This window comes from Sardina pilchardus, chromosome 16 (assembly GCF_963854185.1).
Source record: "Sardina pilchardus chromosome 16, fSarPil1.1, whole genome shotgun sequence".
Lineage (NCBI taxonomy): Eukaryota > Metazoa > Chordata > Actinopteri > Clupeiformes > Clupeidae > Sardina > Sardina pilchardus.
Window position 1 is genome coordinate 1,755,805 of NC_085009.1, and position 19,967 is coordinate 1,775,771.

Below are 19,967 nucleotides of genomic sequence, written 5' to 3' on the forward strand. Positions count from 1 at the left end.
ACCACATATGACCTTGTCAGACTTCTCAAAACCACAGGCTCTCTTAAATTATAACCACTGCCACTGTGGTTCATCATAGTGTTCTACATTTTCAGCCTACTTAACTATGTGCTAAATTCACATTTAAAACTCATTTCATGCTTTTGGAACTGTGCCATGGTGAAAAATGGCATGCATGTCAACAGTCAGTCAGTTTAGATACGTTTTGTCTCATAGTCTTTAGCTGATGTTAGCACTCACACAAGTCACTTTTTGTGACTCTCTACAGTCAATTGTGAATCTATTGTGTGAACATTGTACGATGGGACAAGGAGAAAATTCATTTATCAAACAGCCAGTGATAGCTGAGGCAACAGGTAATTGTGGAGCACAACTTTTTGGCATTCCCTCCATGCATTCAGCAGTGACAGTGACTAAGCACTCTCTCTCTGTCCTTACACTCTCACTCTCTCGTTCACAAATAAACACACACACACACACGGTCTCTCTCTCTCTTTTTCTCGCTGTCTGAGATGTGCTATGCATGATAAATCAGATGTATTCACACCGACTCTCTCACTCTGCTCTTCCAACTCTTTCTGCCACACACACACACACACACACACACACACACACACACACAGGCCCTCGCAGTCACACTGAGAAACAAACTGAGAAGATAAATGTCTCCACATCCATCATCAGCTCTTTCCTGAAAGCCCCTGGGCTTCTGGGGGGTCAGTGGGGTAATCTCGCTCCCAGCGGAGCATCAACCACATGCAGGGCGCCCATTGATACTTGGTGCAGCCCTGATCACTCCACATGTCAATCAATGGGTTGGATGGGCTGGGATCCCTGTGGCTAAATCCTCTTAAATCAAGTCAACTCATTATCTGTCTTTTTTTCCTCTGAGAGGAATCTGAGTTTGCCTTAATGGCTTGCTGGTCATTAGTTGATGCAAACAGAGGGTGATTCAACTGACACTTTTTTGGCGATATCCACTTCAGTGCAAGTGTGTAGTAATGATTTTGGTCTGGTTCTCCGTACTTTGTCCAGGAGTTTTAGCTTTAGAGAGCAGGCTCTAAGGCTCTAGCTACTGATATCCTGTATTGTAGTTGTCCCCTATATAGTGCACTATGTAGTGAATGGGTGGATAATAAGTTTTATTTTACTTTAACCCAGTTGCAGATCAGATGGATGAGCGCAGAATGGAAAATCTGATGCTGTTAGATGCAGGTAGATTTCTGATCGTGTAAAGCCTGGAAAGAGCGAACCAGAGTGCCAGTTCACAGTGGTGGGTTCTGAAAAGGATATGCGATGCCATCATTACTGTTTAATTTCTCTAAACGTTTTCTAAATGTATATAGTTAACAGTTTATCAAGTATTTGTTTAAAGTGTTCTGTATTTTTTTTCTATTCTAACACTTCAGTTTTATTCATTCAATACCTGAATATTCTGTGTTTGTCTGTTATTGTCTGTGTTTAATTGAGTGCAGGTGTGGCCAATGGGCTTATTGGGAGCGACGCCCACTTCTTGCTAGTTGTAAAGGGGTCAGTTGTACTTGTGCCAGTTGGGATGTAATTGATGCCACATGGCCGCAGCGAAACTATCCGACCACAGGCAAACAAATAGTCAGCCAAAAAATCCTGCGACGGCAGTTTTTTTTTTCCATTCCTAGAGTCTGTCCTCTGGTTGTTCCCAGTCCTTCGCCAACCAAGAAACTGAGTCAGGGCAACTTGCAGTATTTAAGATTCTTGAAGAGGCAGGTCACCTTTAAACTCCCCATCTCAATTACACGCCATCGATATGTGCCTATTTTGGAATATTTGCCTTTCACCTATTTGTGTGAGAAACAAGATGTTTGCCGGTGAAATCATTTAGGTAACATGCACCTCCAAAGAACATTCTCCCCGCAATATCTTCGTTGGCGTCAGATGAACTGTGTTTAAAGGCGGCAAGCGAGGTCATGACACGCACAACTGTTGCGCTTTGGCATTCGCATGTGCGCTATAAAACCGCTACAAGTAACACCTCTCGTTTCACGGAGTCCTTCCAATGGCCTTTCCACTGATGGCGTGATGTCATCTCCTACCCCCACGGCAACAAGATGCGCTTCTGAAACTTGAGTGAGAACACTGCCGGCTGCGAAAGACTCATGATGCTAGACTCGCTGACTTACCTTCTGGAGAGAGTTTTTATGCTCGCGCATTTTAATATTTTTAGTCTGATCCCTTCAGAAAAAGAAAAGCTCGAAAAGTCTTATGAAGCCTCTCCCCGGGTGCTGCAGAGAGGAGATCTCCTGGAGGTCCCTCGCACTTTATTCACCCATTTCGGCATTTATTTGGGGGACAACAAAGTCGCACATTTAATACCGGATATTATGCCCGTGCTGACGAGCGATAAGCGTCAAATACAGAAGATGGTAACGACCAAGAGATTACTGTTGGGAGTGCTTTGTAAGAAGGCGACTGTTCGGGTCGATTCGGTCGAGGACTTTGCGTATGGTTCACCTATCCTACTTAACACCATGGACCACAACATGAAAGAAAGGCCGTTAGCTAACGAAGAAGTTGCCAGCAGAGCAGAGATGCTTATAGATAAAGTTCCATACAGCTTGATGTGGAACAACTGCGAGCATTTTGTTACCTATTGCAGGTACGGCTCAGCCGTAAGTCTACAAACGGAAAAGGTTGGTAAAGTCTCTCTTCAGTTGTTATTACAGGACAATAATTGTTGTCCTTTGAATCTTTTCTTGATGTGGTTGGAGCAGTTCAAACCCTGTTTAGTGGACACAGTAGGCTACAGCTCTGTATAGCCTATTTTATCTTTCATGGTGTATCAACCTATACGAAGGGGCGCCAACCTAATCCTAATCACTTTTGCAGTGGGTCTGTATCAAAGTGTGTGTCAGTAGGGCATTTCACTCGTAATAAATATTTAGCATGCGCATCCAACTTTGCCTGCGTCAAAGCGTATTCAGTGTAGTTCATTCAAATGCATGAGTAACCTAATTGGCCTTATTAGAGCGTTTTGTTCAGTGATGGACGACACTTGAGCAAGGCAAGGCGTTTGAGGCTTTTACACACAGCAATGCTGATGGAAAATCTGGGTCACCCACAACAGGGCGCCCTTTTCAGCGTTTGGAAGCTTAGGCGCACAAGTGAACGGAATTATGCAACCCAGGTCCTGTCTCTTAAAAAGTTGTTGTTTACCGCCTGTCTCCCTCTTTTATGTGTTCTCTTTTAGTTCCTAGAGTTCCTGAAGTCCATTATTCGGGACCAGAGGAGTGTCCTTCTCACAGCTTTCTTGGGACTTGTGTCCATTGGTTGCGTGGGAATTGTGCCTGCCACAACTCTCCCAACTTTCCTTATCCCATTCACATTATGGATGGCGAGTTAATGGACTTCTTTAAAAGTCATAATGTAAATGCTTCCATGAAGGGAATGTACATAGGTGACCAATGAATAAAGTTATGTTTGTATGTTTGACACACTCTACATAACTAATGAGCATGGCTTGAAGTTATGAATGGTAGAGTAAAAATGTGTATCACAATTGTTTAGATTGAACTAAACTTGTAACCTGATATGTGTTATATCTGTTATTTTTTTATGTTTTTCCTCCACTGGTTATATTTTGTCTTTTTAAAAAAATAAAATACAGTTTATACAGTTTGTTGCATTGGAATGTGTTAAGTAAATGCCTGTTGGACATATCACACAAGACATTTCAATCCACTTTTCACTCTGCTTTGTACATAGTACGACTTTTCAAAGAAAATTCTCTCACTCCCCCCTGAAATATCAAAATAATGACTGTGTATTTATGGTGGGGATAAACACACATAATCACATAATCTATTCATACAGCGTATCTATCTTGTTATTACTTCACCTGATCAACTCATGGTGATAATTCACCAGTTGCCAATTTGCCAACAGCCACTCAGCCTCACTAAGATGATAGAATTGCACACCAGAGAAAGAGACATTGTCAAGACGCACAGCCTCTTGCCACAGGAAGAGGAAATGTGATATTCTGCTCAACAGGAATGATACTTTGGTATGATGAACTATCCCTTTAATGAATTCCATATAGGAAACTTTTTTTCTCTCAAAAAGGGGCGCGCAACCGGCCACAGTGTCCGTACCACACTTGGGTCCAAGTGCCCATGGGACCCCAGGGTTGAGGCCGACCCATGTCATTTTCCGTCCCCACCCCGACTCTCTCCTACTCTTTTCTTGTCACTCTCTTCACTGGTCCTTCTTGAAGAAGGCATAAAAGCCTTAAGATAGAGAAAAAAAAAACCCTAAAGATAGAAAACGTAATGCTACTTCACTAGCCACAAAACTTATTCAAAAAGGATGCAGACAAATATATAGCTTGTTTTGTGTCTTCAAAGAACTTGAATCTGGGGCTGATGGCATAATAAGTATATCAGTCACACACAAAGTGACACCGGATCCTTGATGGTTTGATATCATTGTCTATTAAAATGAGTAAGCACTCTCCGCGTTAGAGCTGGTGTGTTTATGTGTGTGCATGGACCTTATTATGTGCAAGTAGATTTGTGTCCACTGCACTGCACTGTCAAAGCCTCACCACAGACTAATTAGTTTGGTTGGTGTACTCTGAGTCAGTACTATTCACTCTTCTCCTCCCTCCACATAACTATGCAAAACCGCAGGAAGAGGCTGAAACAAACACAACCAGGGCCGTTCACTTCCCATCAGTGTTCAAACGTCAGTGGCATTCTGAGCGAGAATTTATGAACAATTCGATTTATCCAGAAGAGCAAAGTCCACAATTATACAATTGGTGAGGCAGATCCAAAAAATGCTAAATTTAAGGGTTTTAGGAAAATGCTTTCACCCCTGAAGTATTGCACCACAAAACCCAGTGTGAAGGAACACAGGGATTATACTCTATAATTATCTTGCCCTTTTCGCTTTGTGAAATGAGAACAACTCTCAGACAGATTTGATGATGGAAAAAAAGCTGTGAGCAAATGGTGTGCATGGAGTAAAATGGCATTGTGAAACTCTTGCATTGTTCTAAATGAGCCCATGTGATTGTCCAAAGCCCATATGGTTCCACTGTTTGTCCTGCCAGAAAATGTCGTTGTCGCCAAGCGCCTAATCCGGCCCTCCCCTCGTTTAGCCAAACTTCCTCACAAATAAATACCAGCGCTTCGAAGGTGCTGGAGGCCACAGTCTTAATTCTTACCCCCCAGCCGGAGGATGGCTCTGCTGCAGGCTCTGAGCGTGTTCTTCCTCACCATGACCACCACCACCAAACAGGAGCAAGTCCAAGACGAGGTCATTGTCAAGGAGAAGAAGCGCAAGTATGACATCTCGCTCTACAAGAGAGGCGACCTACTGGAGGTACCCCGCACTTTGTTCACACATTTCGGAATCTACCTGGGAAATGACCGCGTCGCCCACCTGATCCCCGACATCCTACCCCTCTTCACGTCCGACCGGAGCACCATTGACACCATGGTGACCAACCTGCGGCTCATCCTGGGCGCCATCACCAAGGTGGCCAGTGTGCGCGTGGACTCGGTGGAGGACTTTGCCTACGGGGGCGACATCCTCATCAACCCCATGGACGGAGTGTGCAGCCGGCAGCCCTACGACGGGGAGGAAGTGGGCCGCCGGGCGGAGAAGTTGATAGGGCCAGTGAGCTATAGCCTCTTGTGGTACAACTGCGAGCATTACGTCATGTACTGCCGCTACGGGACTGCCATGAGCTTCCAGACCTTCCAGGTAAGAGGATGAGGGGAGCATGCACAGGTCAGGTCACACTGATATTTTGAGTGCCACTGAAATTCTCAAGTCTCTCTCTGAGTCTGAAAAGCTATACACAACCAGACCAGACTAAGTAAGTATTTAACACAGGCGGTTCATATCATAACTAATTCCTGGTTGTCCTGAATAAAGAAATGTGGCTTAGCACATTTCTGTTTTCTTTCCAACTATTGTCATAGTCTCAAAAGGTTTAAGTTCCCATGAACTACATTTACATGTACAAAGAAAAAATCCAAGTCACACTCTCGCATGTGTGGTGAAATGTCTTTTCTTGGAAAAGCTTCAGAGTTTGGTGAATTAAGGTTTGCTTTACGGGGGTTTTGTAATGCTGTAGGATATGCGTCAGCCAACCAGGCTAAGCCTCTATTGCTGCAACTGCACCGAAAGAAAGAAATCCCCTGGTTCTTACATGCAATTAGAGTGAGCTAAACTTTGAAATAATCACAGTGATCAAAGCAGATTTTCTTCCACTGTAAGGACTAATATAAAAGTATACATGCACATATGTCATGTAACATGCAGATTCTGTTTACTCTGCATAGACAAAAGCAACAGAAACGTAAGGCAATGGACTTTGAGATATAAGTGAGTTTGTGTCAATGGATTTTAGTGAAAAGGTAGTATATTTAATAATTATTCTTCATACAAAAAGTATTGCAGGTCTCTGTTCTATAATTTCCCAGATTTTTCAATTAATCGCAGGCCTATATCTACAACAGTTCATCTCTCCATCAGATGTTGTTCTTGGTCTGTAGTGGTCATACAATCTGTCTCAGCTCTTTGTCTCCACCTAATGGCGAATCATAAATAAATCACCACCTTACTTCCCTGCACTAAACTATTCCTCTCTTTCCTTGTCAGTTCTGTAAAGCTGTACGGAAGATCTTCTGCAGTAAGATGTTCTCTTTCGTGAGCGCATTAATTGGTGTAGCCATCATGTTTTACCTCCAAACTGATCCACTTTACACTCTGCTCCCCACCTTCCTCATCTCCTTCCACATCTGGATGGCCTCCTGAGTCCACATGACAACCCGGCAATGGAAAAGACCTGAAAAAAACCATACAAAGCCAGATAAACATCTTGGAGTCAAGCCATGGTTTCAGGTGTACATTATTACCATTGCCTTTAACGAAGCCTGTCAATTGCAATCTGCATCAGCCTGAAATGTAGGCCTACTGTATCTAGCCTACTGCAAGTTAGTTGCCTAAGCTATATGGTGGCTGTTTCCCGGTGTAACTGACATAACCTTACAAACACAATGTTTATGTAAAATATCAAAACTGACTTTTCAGAGCATTCTCCGCACTGGAGGCTTTGAATGAAAGTTGAATGTAAATATAAGTAAATACTAAGTAATTCTTTATTTTCTTCTGTATTATGTGTGTTAACTGTGCATTAAAACGTTTTGGTGTTGTGTAGTAGAATGTTTGGCAAGTTATCATTATTATATGGCCTGAAAGTAAACAAGCCACTGACCGACTTGAAGGCGAGGGGGAGGGGTTGGGATTGGTTCATCCTTGAACTCTAGCCAGTCTGGCGCATTCAATGGGAATCCTGTCAGCGGCCAGCAACTTCTGAAGAGTCAACAGGTACTTTCAAAAACAACTCTCAACAAAATGTTCAGTGAATTTAAGATATTTCAGCCACTTGGGTACCACATTGAACTTATCTATGGCAACAAGTAAGTCATCAACTAAAGATAGCTTATTCAGCTAAAAAGCTATGTAGCTGAATTTACGTAGTTAGCTCATAGCTAATGTTAGGGCTGGACAGCTCGTGCAACTTGTCAAATGTACATAAATGAGAGATCGGAGGCAGTCTGGCTTTCGAGCTAGTTGTGGCTTTGGATAGTAATTGAAACCGCAAAATGTTCAATAGGTGCTACAGTATGATGTTATTAGTTAAAACGAAATAATGCCAAGACAAAGCTACTGAACCGTCAGTTGTCAATGCGCTTGCTAGCACACCATGTTAATGTTAACATTAGCCTGCTAGCTAACATGAAGGAGGAGAACATGAAGGATTTAACTTACATTCGTTTTACACTGTGATAGATCAAATAAGTTACCATGCATTGTCCAGTAAACTTTGGTAAGTTGTATGTTTACTAATTGACCTTTAAAAGAAACACCTTTATATTTCCTATCAAGTTTAACATTACAAATACAGCTAACAAAGTCACCTTGATAACGTTAGCACTGTGACTGACATTCTCTGAGGTTCCCGCCCGAAGCTTCATGAACTCTGGCCATGGCCAACCAAAAAAGTATCCCTGCCCTAAACTGTGTGTCCACGGTCTGTTCATGTTTGGAATATTAGCTACTTCCTTGGCCCTGTAAGCTGTAAAAGAGTTGATGAAAGAGACATATTTTCATGTTTGTGCCAAGATATATTAGTTGTATTTACTTATTTTTAAAACTGTTTTTTTTTTTACATTTTTCTTTTTTTTAATTCAAGGTTAGCTAATCTCAAAATGTTGCTAGCCTAACGTTAATGGTGACGTTAGGTAATTTAACCCTAACTTTATATTCTCCGATGCTGTTTCTGATAGGAACAGTTACACTTGCTAGAAAAGATCATATCCATCTACAGTACCTGCAGAATATAATGTTACTGGCGTGTTGTTTATCACATGAGTTGGAACTTGTCGTGGCACTAGGTCCAAACTCTCAGGGTTTATATTAGTTTTATTATTATACGTATTAAACGTATTATTTCCCAGTGCTTCTGTAGTCTCCAGCTTGTGAGTATTGCAGGTAAGGGGAACACAACCCTTAAATTAATCTATAGAAAGTACCCATAAGTGTTCCCAGGCTCCAGAAGCATACTGTTACACTTGGGATTTGTTACTACACCCACAGCCAGAAAATAAGAAGCCATGGATGACATTGATGGAAACATGGGCGGAGAAGAAAGCCGACTGGAGAGCCCAAATGAAGCAGCACTTTTAGCCCTGCTGGAGAAGACTGGCTACAGTATGGTTCAGGAGAATGGCCAAAGAAAATTTGGTGGTCCACCTCCAGGTACAGGGAGCGCCACGTCTGTAGATGCAACTTATACCAAACACATTTGTATTAACAAAGAGGAAAAACCCTCAGCCAAGTTTTTTTTTATGGAGGCCCTACATGTAATTGAAGGGTTGGGACCCAATTTTTGAAAGAGGCCATAATTATTGAATGACTAATTACTGTGTGTGGTGGACAGGTTGGGAAGGCCCGCCTCCTCCTCGGGGCTGCGAGGTGTTTGTGGGCAAGATCCCGCGGGATATGTATGAGGACGAGCTGGTGCCAGTGTTTGAGCGTGCTGGACGCATCTACGAGTTCCGCCTGATGATGGAGTTCAGTGGCGAGAACCGCGGCTACGCCTTCGTCATGTACACGACCCGCGAGGCAGCCCAGCGCGCTATCCAGCTGCTGGACAACCACGAGATACGACCTGGCAAGTTCATCGGTGTGTGTGTGAGCCTGGACAACTGCCGCCTGTTCATTGGCTCCATCCCTAAGGACAAACGCAGGGAGGAGATCCAGGAGGAGATGATGAAGGTCAGCACTATCTTCATCACCACCATTATCCTCATGTGTATAATCGTGTTCTAGCACATCTGTTCTAGTATAGTTGTGTCCTAATGCTGCGGTAACTGTTGTTGCACATAGTAATAGCGTAGTTCATAATAGCATTCTTTAAGAAGTCTTCCTTTGTTGTTGAGATCATGTGGGGTTTGATACTAACAGTAAATCTCCTGTCAGGCCTCCTTGACTCCTTAGTTGTAAATTTTAGTTTTCATCTACCCTGTCAGAGACATACTTTAATGGCATTCATTTGCTGTTTTTTTAGTGGCTGTTTTCATTCAATTATGTGTATTTCTGTGTTTGATGGCAGGTGACTGACGGAGTTGTGGATGTGATTGTTTACCCCAGTGCCACTGACAAGACAAAGAATCGCGGTTTCGCCTTTGTGGAGTACGAGTCTCACAAGGCTGCAGCCATGGCCCGCAGGAAACTAATTCCAGGTATAAGACATACTAGCTTAAATGTCTTCCCTTAAATGAAAGCATGCTTTGAGCAGAGTTCATGCATACTTTTTTAATACTATGAATGGAATGCCACAAAATACCTCACATCTATTTTGTTAACCCACATGTCTTAATCAAATAAATATGTAAATGTATGAATCTAAGACTCAGGTAGGAGAGCAGATATTGCTTCCTATTCAGCTGAGTTAACCTGGGACATCTCAGAAGTATTCTTCAAACAAAGACAAAATCACTCTTGTATTCATTCTGTGATGAGTTTGCTACAGCCTTCCATTGAGACAGCTCACTGCGCTCCTGTGGTGCAGGTTTTAAGAGTTGTGGTTGCTGGCACGTCCAGGTGGCTGACACCAAGTTCTGGTTAGGGCTTCCTGCTCTCTGCACAGGATTTTTTCCACCTTTGCTCAGCCCAGACTGCCTTCACTATCCCAAAACTCACACAACTGAAAATATACACACCCATGTCTTTGTGAGCATAAGAACAAAAAAGGTTTACAGTAATGCGTATTTGAGTTTGTTGTTGCTTTTGTGTGGTCATTGATATTGGATGATAATGGCTTTCAAAAGTCTGGAAGGTTTCAAACGGCGTTTAGGGTTTGCTGAGGTGGACTGGTGGTGGTGGTGGTGATGGGGTCTCTGGTGGGATGATGTAAGTTTTTCCCGTTCAGCAATGAATAGGCTCTCTTTGCCAGTCATGTGACCCCATTTTAGGACCAGACCTGGCTTGTTGTCACAGGCCGAGTGTGTGTGTGTGTGTGTGTGTGTGTGTGTGTGTGTGTGTGTGTGTGTGTGTGTGTGCGTGTGTGTGTGTTTGTCTGTCTGTCTTGTGTGAAAGTGTGTGTGTTTCCTTTCTACTCTGGGTCTCTGTGACGTGTGAGTGGTGTTACGGTTTGACATTTGGAAAAGTGATCATTAAGAAAAGCTCCTTTGTGCACTGAGTTGAGCTCCGGTAAAGGAGGTGAGCGAGAGCGATCCCAGACCAGTGTGGGCCTCTGGGCCTGAGTCAAACAGAAAGGACTCATGGATCCACAGAGCTCATTAGCACCTGACTGGTTTAACAGCAGTAAAGTCAAATAGAGAATATCTCTTAACAGCTTCATTAGAATAAAGACATGGATGGTGTGTGTTTACTTTATCAGTTAGGTCTCTGCTTCCAGAAGATGCAATTACACTTTGTTATTGCTTAAATACACTTTTACTGTTGAAAACAGTGTTTTTAAATGTGTCTTTTATGGGGGGTTTTAAGGATCATTGTTCACATGTTCATAAAATAAGTCTGTAGCCCATTAAAGGTCACATTGACAGGAGCTGTAAACTAGTGCGCATATAAACTATTATGTGTGTGTGTGTGTGTGCTGTATGTGTCCGTGTGTCCTCAGGAACCTTCCAGCTGTGGGGTCACACCATTCAGGTGGACTGGGCAGAGCCCGAGCGCGACGTGGACGAGGAGACCATGCAGCGCGTGCGCGTGCTCTACGTGCGCAACCTGATGCTGCACACCACCGAGGAGACGCTGCGCGCCGAGTTCTCGCGCCTCAAGCCCGGCGCCGTCGAGCGCATCAAGAAGCTCACCGACTACGCCTTTGTGCACTTCCACGCTCGCGAGGACGCCGTCGCCGCCATGCACATGTCCAATGGCGCCATCGTCGACGGCTCCCCCATCGAGGTCACGCTCGCCAAGCCCGTCAGCAAGGACGGCGGGCGGCGCTTGAACGCCCGCGGCGGGTGTGGTGGCGGGGCGCTCACCAGCATGCCTATGCCGGGCCCTTACGGCGACACCAACGCCTTTGTCTTCCAGGGCAAGCCGGAGGACCTCGCCAGCATGGCGGCCGTCACCGCGAGCATGGGGGGCCTGAAGCTGATCACCAATGGCGGCGGGGCCAGCTCGGGGCGTCCCCTCGGCCTGCCGTCGCGTCTGGGCAGCCCGTGCCTGCTGGACGTTGAGCGCTGCGTGTTCCCGTTTCACCCGGGAGCCAGCCTGGTGCCCGTGGGCCTGCAGGCTCTGAAGCCCGGGCAGCTGAGCTCCGCCGTCAGCCTGCTGGAGTACCACTGCCTGAAGAACGGCTGGGTGCCCCCCGAGTACTACCTCTACTCCACGGTGGCCCAGGAGGGCAAGATGCTGCTCGTGTACAAGGTGGTGATTGGGAGCACGCGCAGCAGCTTCATGCCTGACAAGGTGTGCACTGTACTGGAGGACGCCAAGGAGCTGGCTGCGCAGCATGCACTCTGGAGCCTGGGTGAGACATAGACATGCACATACTCACACACACTTTCCATACATATACACATTAAGATTTGTGTGAGAGATTTTGCATTTCATGGGACTTTGTGTGTGTGTGTGTGTGTGTGTGTGTGTGTGTGTGTGTGTGTGTGTGTGTGTGTGTGTGTGTGTGTGTGTGTGTGTGTGTGTGTGTGTGTGTGTGTGTGTGTGTGTGTGTGTGTGTGTGTGTGTGTGTGTGTGTGTGTGTGTGTTGAACAGATTGCCCCTTCCTGGGACAGGGCTCTCCCGGCAGCTTGTCCCCACCAGCTCCTTCCTCCTCCCCCGGTCTGCTCTCCTTCGGCTGCCGGCCTGTGCCATACTCCAGTTACCCACTGGCGCCCCTTTCCCCTCCCTTGCCCCTCAGCAGTGCACCAGGCCAGAGGATCTACCTGCCCAGCCAGGGGCCCTTCTACTGACACCCCACAGCCGGCTAGCAGCCGCTCGCCTGTCCTGTTTAAGATGTCATGCATCACTGGCAGGGCGGTGAGTGTTGTAGACGGGAATTTTGTGAGAGGAGGGATGGTGTTGTATATACTGCATTTGATTGGGGAGTTCTACAGGTTCTGTCTTTTCTGGGTTGTGGGTGGTTGAGAGAAGGGGGGTTTGGCATGGATCGATTTGGTGATCAACAGCCATTACTTGTTACCAGGGATAGTTAGTATGTAAATGTTATGATTGAATTTGGTTGTTCTTATCTTTGCTTCTTGTATTTTAGCTTTCACAGTGAAAGACACTGTTGTTGTCATACATTTATATATAGAGAGAGGCCTATTATATATACTTTTTATTAGTTTTACATTGTGTAAATACAGGTAACCTGTTGATGATAACATCGCAGGTAAAAGCAATATTCATTTATTTTATATTGCTTTTTCTAAGGGCTTCAGTAGCACAGCACCACTGGGGATCTTGGACCTACTGTATGCCTGTTGCCCTTGGCAGTAATGAAAATATAAAATATTTTCTATATTATTATAATATTTGATTTATTTTGTACATTAATTTCAAACATACAGTATTTTATTTAGCAGTTTTTTTTGTTTTTGTTTTTTAATGTCAACATATTATGGTTTATCTGAGAAAAATGTGCCTATTTAAATTTGATAGAACCGTTGTAATGTTATTTAACATACATATGTATTAATGTCTACCCATTGTGAGGTCCTTAAAATATCATTTTTAAAGTAATTAAAAGTATTTATTTATTGAAGTGCACAATTTGTGAAACATCTAAACAACTTAAGTAAAAATCACGTCAATGTTTCCAATAGCAGCAATGTGGTAATAGTAAAAATATTGGTGCACTTCATATATTTAATGATAATAATATACTTTTATCACTGCAGTTCATATTTCTAAATTGTTACAGTATTGATATAATTAGATACCATTGGAATGTCCAAATCACATAAATCCGTTTTTATTTTGTTTATCTAATTTATGTTGGTTTTGTTATTTGTAATAGGTCTCCTGCAATGTTTCAGTGTCATGAATTTTGTAATTTCCAGATGTATTGTATGTATGTGAAAAGATAAAGTAAGGGGCAGATATTTCTGCTACAAAGAAAAACAGTGTCTTTACTATGACATCTCAACTTTCCAAAAGTTTTGCATTTTTAATTTAACCCAGTTTCCCCACAGTTCTGTCTTCATTAGCAGTAGTAACTCCACTATATTCGGATTTTGTTCAGTTATTTTCTTTCTCTTAAGTTACACCGTTCTGATTTATGTCTTCTGTTACAGTCAGTAGGATGTCAGAGTTGAACTGTTTGCATGGAGCTTTTTAATTTTTTTGATCATGTTGATTGAATAAATAAATTGATTGATGGATTGTTGTCTGGTCGTCTATGGCTTTGTGTGTGTGTGTGTGTGTGTGTGCAAGATAAACTTTATTGTGAAATGCTGACATAATGCTTATTTAGCTTTGTGAGAATTTGAAGTTTCAATTCCTTTGTTTTAATTCCTCTTTTTAATTAGCTGTGACCAGTGGAGGGCATGTTGCCAAAGTAACAGTGGGTGGAATTACACAATTTAAAGCATGTGCACACCAGGCCTACAATAGCAGTGTGATTTTGAATACCCTTAATTTTTAGCAATATATTGGGTGTTTTCTTGCCTAACCATAAGCTGTTTACAGGCCAAAAATTGCAATATGATATGAACCAGTGAGTAGGATTTCTGATACACACACAACAAAAAAAATGCATTTGAGTAGACTAGAATCTCAACAATTGCTTGCTCAAAAATAGAACTTTTACCAACAGCGATTACAAAACAGACAAATGAGTTTCTTATGTAACAACTGGTAAGATTAGAAAGACTGGTGTAGTAGGTTTCCAAAATAGCTTAGCAAACGTCACGACTCTCCTCCGATGTGACGTCACCCGGAAGACGGGATCCAAAAATGGCTTCTATTCGCTGTCGGCGAGACCCGTGTGGATTCATTTGTTTATTATTGACGTATTTTAGCGTCTTCTATGCCGATTATGTGGTTATTCAATATGTGCTCATCCCTGCTTACTCCGGAAGGTAGGTGTTGAATCGTATGAGGACACCGTAAAGCATCACGGTTTTGTGGTGAGGATCTGCTAGCTACCACTCTCTGAGCGATGTTGTGATAACGTTAACTGATGACAGTGGCGTCTGTGACTCTACCTACCAATGTGCCGCGAATAGTAATGCTATGCTATCTAATCGACTTAAAGCCTAAATGCTGTTTTCCTCTGAGGTGATCGAATGAACTATAACACGAAAAGATAAAATGATTGAGATTGAGATCATCGCGTAGTTCTGTTTTGATGCTGCTGTGTGGAAGAGGGGTGAGCTGTCGGCTCGTGTAGCCTACATGACAGACTAATATCAGGCTACATTCTCTTCCCTCTCTGTCTTCCCCAGTGTGTGGTGCACGCTGCACGGTTCAGTGTTTAATGTAATATTACTGCTGCTGCTTGCATGTCACTCCAAGGCTGTGTTCTCAGATCCAGGTGAGTTGTTATCCGACAGTGTTTAAAGTAGCCTGTTAATCTATAATCTGTTAAACATTGTGCATTACATTTACTTCAATACTTTCATTAAGTATTAAGTATCAGCACAATGAGCACATTAGAAGTTAGGCTACAACACATAAGAATTCTGCTGAATAGCAAGATTGTCATTTTGAAAAGTTGAAAGCAGGTGTGGTTAATATAAAACCACCAAAATCCATTGGATCTTAGTAGGTGATGTCTTCCAAATAGGCCTAGATACTTTACCATTTTAGTTTTATCACCATCCTTGAGACAGAGGGACGGCACAGACCTAACTTTCGACCTACTCTGATAATAACTAGGAGTTTTTTTAGGCTGTACGTATTGGGGACATTGTTACTATTACAAAACAAAAATGGTGAAAAGAGTAATGCACAACACTATGTTCGGGAGAATTATCATCATGATGATAAAGTTTAGAGGACATCTGCAAAAGAAATACACAACAGTCTTGGGTTAAAAGATATAGCATTGAGTGATTTCAAAAATAACAACAGCAAGTCAGCATGTTGGTGCTGTTTTCACAGTCATAGAGCACATCCAAAGTATAATGAGCATACATGAGGACCTACATACAAAGTACATGAGCATGAGGGTGTTTTTCTCCCCACATTTGTCTGTATCTCATTCCCTTTATGCTGTGTGAGCAGGGATGGTGCCTCTGCCTGAGACGGCCATTGACTTTTCTGACCTGAGATCGCAATCCAACCGCATGAATGAGAGGGTATGTTTCTCTCTGTGTCCCTCTCTCTTTGTGTGTGTGTGTGTGTGTGTGTGTGTGTGTGTGTGTGTGTGTGTGTGTGTGTGTGTAAGGTGTATGCATTATTTGTACAGTTTATGTACGGTGTGTGTGTTATTGTTATGTAATATTAATATTAATGCGCGTGTGTAAAGTATATGCATTATTTGTTCTGTGTATGTACGATGTGTGTGTTATTGTTATAACATGTAATATTTATAGTAAAGTGTGTGTGTGTGTGTTTGTATCTCATAGGGTTGTGAGGGATGGACAGTGTGCAGCAGATGTGAAACATATCGACCACCCCGGGCACACCACTGCAAGGTCTGTCAACGCTGTATCAGACGCATGGACCACCACTGTCCCTGGTAAGTCAAGCAACACACGCACACGCACACACACACACACACACACACACAGACATTTGTCCCTGTCCAATACCAATACCGTGTGTGGTCAATACACACTCTTATCCGCACAGTAGATTTGTGTATTGTGCTCCGTCTCAGAGTTCTTTTGTTTGTTTGTTTTTAGGATAAACAACTGTGTTGGAGAGCTCAACCAGAAATATTTCATCCAGTTTCTCTTCTACACAGGTAGGTGTGGCGCTATTGTTCTTGTTGCTAGACATTCCATTGCTATGTGTACAATAGCTGCGTGGGATATACGTTAAGTAAAACTCCCTCTCAATGACTTGAGAGGGAGGTTGCAGGCTGACTTTATTGTTTTTTGAAAGTCTGCCTCCATCTCTCTCTCTCTCTCTCTCTCTCTCTCTCTCTCTCTCTCATATATATATATATATATATGCTTTTCTTGTGCTGTGCTAGGCATGGCCAGCCTGTACTCGTTGGTGCTGGTGGTGTCAGCGTGGGTGTGGAGGATCCGCAGTGAGCGGGAGGAAGACGGAGAGAAGGACAAAGAGGGGGAAGAGTCGCCCAGCAAACACCTCATTGTGTGAGTGACACAGAGACAGGCATTACAGAGCTGAGCCATAGTCAATATAGCCATTCTTTAAAGATAAAAATGATAATAAAATACTCTGCCAAACAAAATACACATTCATTAGAGCTTTGTTATTTTTTTAAATCACATTGACAGCGTGTCTTGATGTGACCGTATCCTGGTTTATCTTGGGTTTTAAGGTCTGTGGTAGATATGTAAGGACATTTATACAACCTACAAAGCACACAAGTCAAGTGTCCTTTTTATGACACCTCTACAGGTGTTACTATGTCACCGTGTCACCTGGACCATATGATATCTCATCACTTCTGGTTTCCTGGTTTTACAGCCACAGTAAAAGTCTATTCCTTTCTATAATTCTCCATGCATTTATACTTTCTTCCCCCTCCCTTCTCTCTCTCATCCATGCAGGGCTCACTATATTATTCTTCTGGTGGAGTCCATTCTCTTTGGTGTGTTTGTAATGGTCATATTTTACGATCAGGTGAGTGAAGTGCTGCATTGCTGCTCTGTGATCAGCTTATTTCCATACTGTGTAGTCAGAGCGTACAGCGTTCTGCTTTCCTATGGCCTCCGCCAAGCACAGTCACTTACGCCACAGTACTTCTGCTGCCATGTTAGTGATTTATGTTGTCCTCCATTAAGTTGATTGAATTAGATTGGTTGCATGGCTTCATCCATCTCCCTTTTCTCCTTTTTGTCTCATGTGCCAACCCTCCCACTCTCTGTCTCTCTCTCTGTCTCTCTCTCTCTGTCTGTCTCTCTCTCTCCCTCTCTCTCCGCTTTTCTTTGTCTGTGCAGCTAGTGTCCATAATAACAGACGAGACGCCCATTGAGCAGATGAAGAACAAGCTCATGAAGGATAGAGCCAACGGCGCCCCTCCGGCACACAACACACACACGCGGAAGCCCAAGCTAGCGCTGCTCCGAGAGGTCTTTGGAAGAGGTGAGGGAGGGAGTATGTGGGGTATGCAAGATGGCTCATCTGTTACACATTATTTACCTATGTGAGTGAGTGGAGGGATTTCAGATGCGTCTAGAAACGTTTAACATGCAGCTAAGCTCCATATCAAATCACTAGATGTGACTTCAGCAGCCAGTCAGATAGCAAACAGGTTTCCACTGTCTTCTGACATTTGGCATTTGCTCTGGGCTTTTATGCTGTCGATTACCTGTTCTAGCTTGTTCCAAGGTTCACAAAATGTCCTGAGGTAAAAGGGGCCTGTGTATTCAGTGTACTGACCATAGGCTGGGCAGAGTCTTCATCTTGACACTGTTGTCTGGAATACTTTGTCACAGTTCTGTGTTTGACCTTTACAATGAAAGCAAAGAGCGAGACAGAATTGAATTGGTCTCGGTGTCCTGTTGCACTCTTTGTGTGTGTGTGTATGTGTGTGAGAGAGAGAGAGAGAGAGAGAGAGAGAGAGAGAGAGAGAGAGAGAGAGAGAGAGAGATAGAGACAGAATTGTTTAAGTGTCCTATTTTGGTGTGTGTGTGTGTGTGTGTGTGTGTGTGTGTGTGTGTGTGTGTGTGTGTGTGTGTGTGTGTGTGTGTGTGTGTGTGTGTGTGTGTGTGTGTGTGTGTGTGTGTGTGTGTGTGTGTGTGTGTGTGTGTGTGTGTGTGTGTGTGTGTGTGTGTGTGTGTGTGTGTGTGTGTGCGTGCGCGCACGGTTGTGTGTTTTAAAGATGACGGAGAATCTAATAGCTGACTGTGTTTGTTGCAGGGTCTGTGCTTTGTTGGCTGTTACCACTCCACTCTGCCCCTCCTTCCGTCGGAGGAATCAGTTATGCGGCTCTTCCTGACTACGATGTGTGACACACATGCGTACACACACACACACACACACACACACACACACACACACACACACACACACACACACACACACACACACATACACAAATAACTGGAACTGGAAATGAAGTATTTCTGCACACAAACAATCAAACTGCACCCTTTCTCTCTCACACACACACACACACACACACACACACAATGAACTGGAAGTGAAGTATTTCTACTTCTTTCTGGAAAAAAAGGAATTTTATCTTGTTATGCTTGTTCTTTTGTCTTAACTGGACATGAGGATCCTTTACATTATGTGTTCATTTTGAGGATACATGCCCCAGCAGTGTCTGGTTGCTAACTTAATTTTAAACTTTTTTATTCTTAATTTAAGAAGGAAAAAAAAACAGATATTGTTGTTACTGTTTGCTGTTTGTGGACAGCTAAAGGAATGTTTGCAGCCTTGTACATACATGGCCGAAATGAATCATGTTTCATGATGATCATGTTTACATTTATGTATATTGTATTTTATTGGTTGAACTATGTGTCTCTCTATGCTGCTCTTGATAATGTGAAAATAAAAAATGGTTTTCATGAATTTTTTCATATTATGATCTACATTTGTATTGTATGTGTGTGTTATATATTCCAAAACAATTCCTTTGGTATGAATAAAGTCTATTCTAATCTATGTTTCAGGCTTGTGCTAAATTCAGAATTTTAGAATTGACCTCCATTCGATTCATGAATTGAATTTGAATTGAATTGGCTCCACCCCACATAAAGTTGAATTTGAATGACAGGAATTAAATTCACACTTCGGTATATTCAAAGCAATTCCAGTCACACAACATAAAGAATGTGTTGAATCTCACATACTCTACAGTAATTTTTGGGATGGCTGCTTTGGAAATGTAACTGGTTACTGTTTCAAGTTATAAGTTGTGTGTTTGATGCAATGCAATATGTGACTTATACTGTGAAGCTTCACTGTTAAATGCTACCCTTTTAAACTATGCACACAATTATACAAATTCTTTGAATTTCATGAAACATAAATTCTACTTATTTTATTACATTTAAATTCAAATTCAATTTAAAGTCGAATTGTGTTCTACATCCTGTTTTTGAGCTCAATTCAAATTCAATTCAATTAATGAATACTCTGAATAAAAACAGAACATTGAAGAAAAAAAAACAGTTTAAAGATCCAATCTTTTTATTTGTGAATGTGGGGGTGGGGGCCCATTATAAGTCAATTGCCTATAATGCTAACACATTAATGCAATTTGGAAGTATTACGGTTATAAATAATCACAATAGATTTTTGATTGGTCTATCCTATTCCATTGTGAACAGCCTGCTGCTGAA

At 42.7% G+C, this 19,967-nt stretch overlaps 4 protein-coding genes across 4 annotated transcripts; all 4 read left to right on the plus strand.

Moving 5' to 3' along the window:
* Nucleotides 1-2,040: 2,040 nt before the first annotated feature.
* On the plus strand, nucleotides 2,041-3,654 carry LOC134059960 (lecithin retinol acyltransferase-like). The gene is made up of 2 exons (XM_062516520.1): nucleotides 2,041-2,669; nucleotides 3,227-3,654. The coding sequence occupies exons 1-2, from the start codon at nucleotides 2,136-2,138 to the stop codon at nucleotides 3,377-3,379; spliced, it is 687 nt and encodes a 228-aa protein (XP_062372504.1). The 5' UTR covers nucleotides 2,041-2,135; the 3' UTR covers nucleotides 3,380-3,654.
* Nucleotides 3,655-5,213: 1,559 nt separating this feature from the next.
* Nucleotides 5,214-7,201, plus strand: lratb.2 (lecithin retinol acyltransferase b, tandem duplicate 2). The gene is made up of 2 exons (XM_062516669.1): nucleotides 5,214-5,748; nucleotides 6,652-7,201. Exons 1-2 carry the CDS (start codon nucleotides 5,221-5,223, stop codon nucleotides 6,805-6,807), a joined length of 684 nt encoding a protein of 227 aa, XP_062372653.1. The 5' UTR covers nucleotides 5,214-5,220; the 3' UTR covers nucleotides 6,808-7,201.
* Nucleotides 7,202-7,307: 106 nt separating this feature from the next.
* Nucleotides 7,308-13,128, plus strand: rbm46 (RNA binding motif protein 46). Its single transcript, XM_062516439.1, has 6 exons — nucleotides 7,308-7,380; nucleotides 8,653-8,814; nucleotides 8,996-9,333; nucleotides 9,671-9,800; nucleotides 11,201-12,058; nucleotides 12,301-13,128. Exons 2-6 carry the CDS (start codon nucleotides 8,670-8,672, stop codon nucleotides 12,495-12,497), a joined length of 1,668 nt encoding a protein of 555 aa, XP_062372423.1. The 5' UTR covers nucleotides 7,308-7,380; nucleotides 8,653-8,669; the 3' UTR covers nucleotides 12,498-13,128.
* A 1,347-nt stretch (nucleotides 13,129-14,475) lies between these two features.
* Nucleotides 14,476-19,289, plus strand: zgc:77880 (zf-DHHC domain-containing protein). The gene is made up of 9 exons (XM_062516365.1): nucleotides 14,476-14,609; nucleotides 14,976-15,064; nucleotides 15,757-15,830; nucleotides 16,101-16,213; nucleotides 16,380-16,441; nucleotides 16,673-16,799; nucleotides 17,220-17,292; nucleotides 17,610-17,754; nucleotides 18,532-19,289. The coding sequence occupies exons 1-9, from the start codon at nucleotides 14,485-14,487 to the stop codon at nucleotides 18,621-18,623; spliced, it is 900 nt and encodes a 299-aa protein (XP_062372349.1). The 5' UTR covers nucleotides 14,476-14,484; the 3' UTR covers nucleotides 18,624-19,289.
* Nucleotides 19,290-19,967: the final 678 nt, after the last annotated feature.